At 32.7% G+C, this 9980-nt stretch overlaps 1 protein-coding gene across 1 annotated transcript; it reads left to right on the top strand.

The window, feature by feature from the left end:
* The first annotated feature begins 667 nt into the window (after window positions 1-667).
* LOC133789968 (vacuolar protein sorting-associated protein 51 homolog) lies at window positions 668-9572 on the top strand. The gene is made up of 21 exons (XM_062227608.1): window positions 668-1002; window positions 1311-1450; window positions 1616-1670; window positions 1777-1884; window positions 2353-2451; window positions 2592-2669; window positions 3230-3307; window positions 3602-3757; window positions 5119-5219; window positions 5305-5372; window positions 6092-6165; window positions 6334-6400; window positions 6937-7052; window positions 7344-7580; window positions 7692-7808; window positions 8033-8104; window positions 8208-8258; window positions 8396-8623; window positions 8706-8882; window positions 8978-9106; window positions 9198-9572. The coding sequence occupies exons 1-20, from the start codon at window positions 835-837 to the stop codon at window positions 9095-9097; spliced, it is 2310 nt and encodes a 769-aa protein (XP_062083592.1). The 5' UTR covers window positions 668-834; the 3' UTR covers window positions 9098-9106; window positions 9198-9572.
* Window positions 9573-9980: the final 408 nt, after the last annotated feature.

Here is a 9980-nt window from a genome sequence, read left to right as displayed (position 1 = left end):
AACAATTTTTTAGTGTTTATGTTTTTTTTTCCCATGTTAATTGTCTTATTACTTGTTTGATTCTATATTTTGATAAATTAATTTTTGGACTTTATATTTTTAAAAATAGTTCAAATAGAATTATAAACTTAATTTTGATTAAAAAATTTTGAACTAAAATCATAAATAATTCATTAAATTACAACTTAAAATAAAATCACAATCATTATGTTTAAAAACTGTATTGTTATATTCAATTTTTTATTTATCAAAATTAAATTTAAAGACTTATTTAAATTATTTTATAAAATACATAATCCAAATAATATTTTGTCAAAACACCAAATCCAAATAAATAATAAAGCAAAACACATTATAAACACAAATACATCAATTTTGTCCCAAAAATTTGCACCAAATTTTTTACATTAATAATTATAATGATTTTTCCCTTGAAAAATAACATCATCATTGTTGTCCACACTTAAAACAATTAATTATATAAATAACAAAAAAAAAATGTAATTTACAAGGTAAGATTCGTATTTTTCCTTTTCAACAAAAAAAAAATCACATTTTTCTGAAATTTATTATTGTTTATGGAATTCGCGCCGTTTTCAAACGACGTCGTTTGGGCTCAGTTGAGCTGACGTTATTACCGTCGTATAACATCAGGCAAAGATCAACCGTCTCGCCGTTAATCCAAACGTCCCAACCAACCAGCTTCCCATTCTCTCTCTAAAAAGTTCCGGTACACTTGGCCATCGCCATAGCATTTCGATCCACAACTGCGCCAACTCGCTCACTCGCTCCGGTCTTTGAAAGCCTAAGATCGGAGATTGAACTAGTACCGCAATGGAGGTCGCCGATGTTCCCCTTGATGATAAGGCCAAGAGAATGAGGGATCTGCTTTCCAGCTTTTACGCCCCAGATCCTTCACTCTCGTCGTCTCCATCCAAACAAGCCTCTCTCGACGCCATTAACTCCACTTCCTTCGATCCCGATCAGTACATGAATCTCCTGGTACTTCAACTTCTTCTTCTCAATTTGCAACCTCACTTATGTTAAGTAATTTATTTGTAACAATTGATCAGTTCATTGATAGGGTTAGAGCTGAATTAAGAAAGTATAATTTGAAATTGGTATCTGAACTGAAAGTATATAGTACGCCGGATAATAGGGTTAGGAGAATGAATTACAATTAGGGCGTCTTTGGAATGTGGTAGATAAAATTGATGGTTTTTAGTGATGTGATTTCCAGGAGCAACAATGGAAAAGTTAGCATATGTGTTTTTGAATTTAGAATGGATTCAATTTTGTCAATTGTCCAGGTACAAAAATCGAATTTGGAAGGCCTTCTTCAAAGGCATGTTGAAATGGCAGCTGAGATAAAGAATCTTGATACTGACTTGCAAATGCTAGTTTATGAAAACTATAACAAGTTTATTAGTGCTACAGATACAATTAAAAGGTAATCCTTTGAACTCTATATGATTTGTTTCATTGTGAATTATTACATATTTTTTTGATGTTATCGAGTTGGCTACTTAGAAATGTACTTGATGGAATGACTAGTCTCAGAGAAACTTTCATGTCTATATTTATTAAAACCATGTTCTCTCCATAATTCCAACAGGATGAAAAGTAACATCGTGGGCATGGAAGTAAATATGGAACAGCTCCTTGATAAGGCATGTGAAGTGATATGTAGTTTGATTTGTACTTTTTCTTTGGTTATGTGAGGGGAAGATTAAGAAAATGAGGGCATAACAATGTGGGTCACCAAAATCATTTCAGATAATGTCGGTGCAATCAAGAAGTGATGGCGTTAACACTTCTCTGTTTGAAAAGAGAGAGCACATAGAAAAACTTCATCGAACCCGTAACCTTCTCCGTAAAGTCCAGGTATTGAATGTTAAATGTAAAATTTACTTTAATTCTAATTTATGGTTATGAATATGGCATTTTTTATTCAATTCCACACAAACGAAAATTCAAACTTGTCCCTTAAATGGCCTGGCATCTGTACCCTGACCTAGTGGATTAAACCCTTAATTATGAGGCTGGGGATTGAGTATGACAAACCCTCTTTCTCAAAGTTTTTTTTATGGAAGTGTTTTAGAGCTGTTTTGGCTTTATCTTAAAAAATTTATATGATACATATTTTGGATAAAAGAAAATCCTGATGTTTCACACAATGCCATATATTCTACCGAATAATTCATTGATGCTTACTTTAAAACTTCCAGCTACATTGCTAAAATTTATTACGGACCCCTTTATTTTGCGTTTCTGAGAATTTTATTTTTTATACAAATTTTCTGTTTGACACTGTATGAGTTACAGAGATTTTTTTGTCTGTGTTAAGAGCAGTTTATATACGATTTACCTGCTAGACTTGGAAAGTGTATCAAATCAGAGGCATATGCTGATGCAGTCAGATTCTATACTGGAGCGATGCCAATTTTTAAGGTTTCTTTTTGTTTATTAGATGACCTTCCACTTTCCAGTGTTGGTTCAATCGTTTTTATGTACTTTTGAGTGTAAGTTTGCTTTTGAAGTGGCTCCTTTATTACTTCAAAATGAAATTTGTCTTTGTACTTTTTTTTTAGGTGTATGGAGACTCATCTTTCCAGGATTGTAAGCGAGCTTCTGAAGAAGCAATAGCTGTAATTACAAAGAACCTGCAGGTAAAATTCTTCTATCTTTTACCAGGTGATAGAAGTCTAGCCAAATCTCGGATCAACTTTTAGTTATCTTTTTTGGACAAAATTTAAGTCCTTTGAAATTTCACTCTTTGTACTAGTACTAAGTTACCAACAACACAATTTTAGATTTCTAAACAATTTTTTTTTTCCAAACAAAATGACACTACTTGTATTATTGAACGAGTAACAAATACAATAAGAAAGAGTGTACAAAAGTTGTACACCCAAGACAGAACAAAAGAAAGAAAACAAAAAATACAAATATAAAACCTTCCCTGATCAAGAACAGAGAAGATTACTACAAAAACTCCAATCTTGCAACCAAAACGAAAGGAACATTTCCTTGTCTTCAATAGTTTTTTAATTCCTTTCCAACCAGAAACTCTATCATTCCATAGGATATATTGACTTCCCAGAAGAGTGCATTTTCATTTCAATTGGCTTGTGGTGTCTTTTTAATTTTGTTTTGGTGCATGCATGTGTGCGCCAGAGGAGTGGGAGCTTAAAATCTTGCCTTATGATATGCTGAATTCCTTTTTCAGGGGAAGCTATTCTCAGATTCTGAATCCATACAAGCAAGAGCTGAAGCTGCAGTGCTTCTTAAGCAGCTGGATTTCCCGGTTTGTACTGCAATTTTTACTTTAAATAATTTGTATTCACTATTAGAGTAAAATGCTGAACCTTTCATTATACTTAACTGGAATAAGGAAATAGAAAATAAATATATCCTCTTGTAAGTATTACTGAAATGTCAGCTCACCTTTTGTAGTTCTTTCATCATATATCAAGTATCTTTCTCTTTTGTGGTTGGATTACATATGATGTCAGCAATCGGAAGAAGAAGTAATATCTATCGAGTATCATTTCTGATATATAGCTGTGCATTTGATGACAGAAAACCCACATTTTGGCAGGTGGACAGCCTACAGGCAAAGCTACTTGAAAAGTTAGAACAATCCCTTGAGGACCTAAAACTGAATATGGAAGACATATCTTGTGCTTCAGTGGATTCCAGTGATCCTTCTGAACAAAAAAATGTGTCCACGACAGTTCCAATTACCGCCCATGAAGTGAGTAGTAATAATTCTTATCTCTGGTTATTTAGGTTTTAAAATTTGGATGCAAATGCAGAAAAATTAGCTGCTTGTGTTGCCATCTAGTAGATTATTTATTACTAATTCCTTTTAAGTTTGAAGTACTGTTTAGATTCAATATATTCAACTCCATTTACATTCTTAAGTATACAGCCTTTAAAGTTCTCCTTTGGTTAATTTACAATCAAAAGTATCTCTAAAAGATGGTCATTTAAGGTCTTTAAAGAGCCTTCAAGGAAGCACTTCAAAATTTCTGGTTGGATATGAATATGCGGAGTTATATTTAAGTTCCAAAATATTAGAAAGTCACCCAATTTTTAAATTTTTTTCTTGTTACATGTTTATTCTTAAGTAAAATAACTAAAATATACCATTTTAAATCGATAATTCTATTTATAAAATTTTAGGCTTAGTGAGTACACCCCAATTCCAATTAAATTAAAGTTATAAATTTTTTCCTTTTAAATTGAGTATTTCTAATCTTGTTAGAAATATATTCATTGTTATAACAACACAACATAAAATTTTCTTATCGAAAAAATCATATAGTATAAAAGTAAGTTTATTATATTTTCATAAATTTATATTTGAGATTATATTAAATATTTATGATTTTTATTTAATTATTTATTTTATTAAGAAAAATCAAATTTATTATTTAAAATATTTAATTCCTAAATTTTAATTAATGAGATACACAATTTTATTCTATTTTTATTTTTTGTAAAATAGTGTAAAAATAAACGACCTAATATAGAAATTACATGGGGTATAATTATAAATAAAGGCATTCTTTACTTTATGGAATGTGGTGTATTTAGTTTGGGGTTTATTTATAAATTTATGGGGTGTAAATATAGCTTCCCTATAAATATTTGAGAATACCATATTTGGAACTTCAACATTTTGCTGCAGTAGAATTGCATTTGATAATTTTTGTTCAACTATTGTTCTGACCTTCATAGTAGAGTGGGTAGTTTATACAAGAAGATAGTGAATAAGGCCATCTTTATGTTAGACTTTAGTTATTTTATATTTCAACATAGTTCCATTGGAATTAATTTTTTTTCCCTGCATAAGTGATAGTCCAGATTAAAACTTAGTTTGCCAACTGTATTTGTTAGCTAATTTTATCTAAGGACCGGGAGGCTGATTTACCCTTCAAAAACAGAGACTGTTTCTCCAACTAGCATATGCCAACTGATTTTTCTTTTTGAAATATGCTTGTGCATTTAGAATTATTTATTTATTTATTTTGAATCTTTACTTGTCTCCCCTAGCAGCTGTTTTGTGGAGTAGTGGTGACTGATATTAGATCTAAAATTCTCTAAATATAGGCTTCTGTTCGTGAGTTTGCGGAGGCTATCCGTGCATATCGAGTTATATTTCCTGATTCAGATGACCAGCTTACTAAACTTGCAAAAGACTTGGTTACCAAGTAAGGGATCAATTTATTATGGGATATTTTTTGAAGCACTGAAGCATTTTGCTGATGCAATGTAATTTGTGTTTGTTTTATTTAGGCATCTTGAAACCACTGAGCAATATGTGAAGAATCGGATTGGCTCAGCAGATCTGTTACGTGTTCTTCGTAAGTACTATGAATATTTGAACAGACTTCTTTCCTTTTTTTGGTTCTCCTTTAGAATTTTAGGACAATAAATCAACCAATCGATGAACTCTTCATTAGTCTTTTTACTTTCTAACATATGCTTAAGGTATCTTGTATATATGGGAATTTGTCATGCTGGTTTTGTGCCGAGTGAATTGTACATTATTATTCAGGAGTTTCTTTTGTTCCTTTCAATTTGTGTTATTAGCTCTGTTAGTTGGGAAGGAATTTTTTTTTCCATCTTACTGACTTGGAATGAAAATACATTCTTAAGTAAAAGAACCCATTTTAGCAATCATCATCTATTGTTATTTTTATTCTAAGATGCTTTTTATTATTAGTTTTGTGGAGGAGGAATTCCTATAGGATTTTTGTACCAGGAACTAGTATTATAATCCTCATCATGGGAATTTTTTATGCTAGTTTTGCTACACCTGGAGCACATACTTGTATTTTTCTTTGAGGGTAATTTTAGGGACTTTGGCTTGCTTATTATCCTCCTTGGAACTTTTAGAGGGCATCTTTACTTTCCAAATAACAAATTATCAATTGCTATCATGTATGGTAATTTTTTGTTAAATAATTTCCTCCTAGCTCTTCCCAAGTTTTGTACTATTTGGAAATTTTCCTCTTTGTTGGTTGCCTATCATTTGCAACCTGAAAAGTGATCATCTTGCTTAAATAAACCCCTCATGCAGGAATTATATGGACAGATGTCCTTCTGATGGATGATGTGATTCATGAGGCTGTTATGGGGGATTATTGTCTGGAGGTTTTATTCTGAATTTCTTTCGTATTTTCTTATTTTACCCTTTGTTTTAAGCTAACGTCAGATATATTTTTTTGGCTGCTGAAAATCTTCTTGTTAAAATAGAAACTAATTTATTACCTTTAGGACAGGTTGAAAGTTTCCAGACTAACCATAAATATATATTTGCAGACTGCTCGGATGGTTGTTAAAGAGCACATTGTAAACACATTTTCTCATCTTCTACATGATATCACAGGTCAGGAAATTAAAAAGCTTCATCGTTGCCAGTTTTTGTTCGATCCTTGATATCTTTTATTAAGAATTTCTGCTCTTGTCAGTCTTCATTTGCCTTTTGTGTCTATGGTTTTACCTCAACCCAAATATTTGAAAAGAAGATGAATTGTGCAAATTATAAGCAGAAGGGAAAGAACAATCAATTTTAGTAGCTTCTTATTATGGTATAACTTTATTAAGGTGGAAGTTTACACAATCACCTGATATATAAATAGCCAGGGGTTATCTTTTGTTGAACTTTCAATCTTGACAATCATGGACAGAATAATTTTAGTGGCTTCATAGTTCATATGGAATAAGACAACTTGACAATCACCTGATTTAGATAGCAGGGATTTCATTGTTGAATATTCATTCTTTAAGTAAAATGGAGTAAAAATAAAACAATGTGTGCCGAAATATTTTGTTGCTGCTTTTTATCTTAAAGAGACCTGAAGGTCTAACTTTAATTTGTTTGAATGGGCATCAAGTCTAAGTTTAATCTGTACGATCTGGCAGATACCCTCACTAAATCCCATATTGAACAAAAGGATGGGTTAGAAAAGGAGTCATTGCAAGTTTCTTTGGAGGCCGGCAAGAAAAAAGTGCTTCAAGGCAGTATGGATGTCTTACTGGTAATATATAAAATACCTTGGATGCAATAATTGATTTATGTAAGCATATTGGATACTTTTAGCATTCTGGGTATAAATAAGCGAGCAATTAGTTTTCTTATGATATCTTTATTTCACACCTATAAGTAGATTTCTTCTAAAAATATGTTGCCTTTCGATTTGTTTTCTGTTCATATATATATATGTATTTAATATGTATGTTTAGATATTTAACACCAAGTATATGTGCATGCCGTATTTGATAATTCTGCACTTTTTAGCTTACCTATATTTGACTCCCAATTATTCCAGGACTTCCGCAAACTTCTAGATGACGAGTTAGAGCTACTAGTTAAACTGAAGGACTGGATCGTTGATTGGGTACAGGAAGGATTTCAAGATTTCTTTAGGAAACTTGATGATCGCTTCCTCTTGCTTTCAGGGAGAAACAATTCATCTAATCACGATCAAGGCTTGGCTGGTCTTGTACTAGTGCTGGCTCAGCTTTCTCTTTTCATTGAACAAACTGCCATCCCAAGAATCACGGAGGCAAGGAGTTATGGCCAAGAATTCTATGATCAGTTATTAGAAGGCATCAATTATTAGTTAATTTTATCTTATTCTTCTGGATCTTGTGGTGACGTTTCATCTAATTTTCAGGAGATAGCTGCTTCCTTTTCTGGAGGTGGTATCAGAGGCTCCGAATATGGACCTGCCTTTGTTCCAGGAGAAATTTGCAGAATGTTTCGTTCAGCTGGTGAAAAGTTTTTGCACCTTGTATGAGTTAGATGCTTTGATATATTCAAAGTTTTTTGAGACTATTTAAATCAATAGGTGGATTAGTAGGATCTCTTCTATCGTAATTGGCCTGCATGTTGCATATAGAATCATTGGTTTTGGTCTCCCGTTTTATGTTTCTTTGAGCATTTTGAATGTAGTCTTAATTTGTTCAAAAGTATGAGTTTAAATGGCAATCTGACTTTATGCGTATATCTTTTCAGTATATAAAAATGAGAACTCAAAGGGTATCGGTACTCTTGAAGAAGAGATTTACTACACCAAATTGGGTCAAGGTCAGGTTACTCTTGAGGCAATTTTCCCATGTACATGAAATAAAGTAACTAGCATGCAGGAATTGAACTCTGAATTTTTTATTATCTTGGCATTTTTTAACAGCACAAGGAGCCCAGAGAAGTTCATATGTTTGTTGATTTATTTCTCCATGAGGTTGGTAGATCTTTGCTTTCCTTTTTAGACTAGTAGTCTAGCATGACCGATCTTTTAAGTTTTCCGTTTATAAGTGTTGTATGGCATGTTTTGCATGAACGTTTACTTGTTCTCCTTTTTTTAATCACCTGTGCTAGTTGGAAGCTATAAGAAATGAAGTAAAGCAGATTTTACCTGAAGGGCATCGTAGGCATCGCCGGACTGACAGCAATGGAAGCACAAACTCATCTCGGAGCAATCCACTGCGAGAGGAAAAATTAAACCGGTCAAATACCCAAAGGGCTAGAAGTCAGCTTCTTGAGACACATCTAGCAAAATTATTCAAGCAAAAAATTGAAATTTTCACGAAAGTTGAATTTAATCAGGTAATTTTGTTCTGACCATGCTTGTGTAATTAACAAACGGGTGAAATGGTTTGGGAAGGCTGATATTGCTTGCAAATTGCAGGAGTCAGTTGTATCAATGATTGTAAAGCTGGGCCTCAAGAGTCTTCAAGAATTTGTACGCCTGCAAACTTTCAATCGAAGTGGATTCCAGCAAATTCAATTGGATATTCAGTTCCTGAGGAATCCTTCAAAGGAAATCGTTGAAGATGAAGCTGCCATCGACTTTTTACTTGATGAGGTAAAGTAGAAAAACAGTCCTACTTTAAACTGAACAAAATATCTGCAACTAAGAATAGTAGTACTAAGATATTGTGAAATTGTCATGTTGTGCAGGTAATTGTGGCTGCATCAGAACGTTGTCTTGACCCAATACCCTTAGAGCCTCCCATCTTGGACAAACTCATACAAGCAAAGCTGGCAAAAAGTAGAGAGCAGCATTCAACCTCTCAATAACATGTGAAGGTGAGGCATTGAGGTGTGTGTGTGTGTGTGTTTTTTTTCTCTGTGATTGGTATTATTTTGTTTCTGAGATACTGGCTTCCCTTTTGTTCAGTTTTGATGTCTGTTTGAAAAAAACCATCAGTCCACTGTGGCAATGAGATATTTTTAATTGGAGTCTCCAGCTTTGGTACTCCCTCCGATAAATGATTTGGGGCCGCAGCGCGATCTCTCAGCTAGGAGTCTTTCATCACTAGTCTGATAACCAGAATTTTGTGGAGTATCATAATCCTGACAGATTTTACTCTATTTAGAGCTCCATTGGTCGAATGATTTGTCGCAGTTATAAGTGTCTGCTATCTTTGTGGATTCATAGCTTGTAAAACAGTGTCCAAAATTTGAGCTGATTTATGTGAAGAAGATTTGATTACATTGATCCGTTAAATAATCAGGCTGTATGAAAGTGATGATGTCAGTGCTGTTTGTTGAATTGCTTCTAATTTCTCTTCCTTTTTTTATCTTTTGGAAAGTTATTCACGTTCTGGGTAATAAAAGGGTATTGCCATTTTTACACTTTCTCTATAACACTAAATATCATTCATACTAAAAATTATTAAATATATATAATACTAAAAGTATATTCTCTAAATTTATCACATCTTATTTATAAAAAATTAAATTTTATCTGTTAATAATGCCTTTAAATTTTTACTAAAAGAAAATAATATAAATAATTATTAGTCCATCCCTACTGTGCTTATACCAAAGCTGGCAGCACAACAGCATAGACTGCACCAAAATTGGCAAAGGAGGTAGAGCCCGGTTGGAGTCGTCTGGATTATATTATATTATTTAAGTATTATATTGAGTTTTATCTCAATAAAAAAAGTATTATATT

Source organism: Humulus lupulus, chromosome 1 (assembly GCF_963169125.1).
Source record: "Humulus lupulus chromosome 1, drHumLupu1.1, whole genome shotgun sequence".
NCBI lineage: Eukaryota > Viridiplantae > Streptophyta > Magnoliopsida > Rosales > Cannabaceae > Humulus > Humulus lupulus.
The sequence above is the reverse complement of the archived record's forward strand: the minus strand, read 5'-3'. Positions and strand labels throughout refer to the sequence as shown.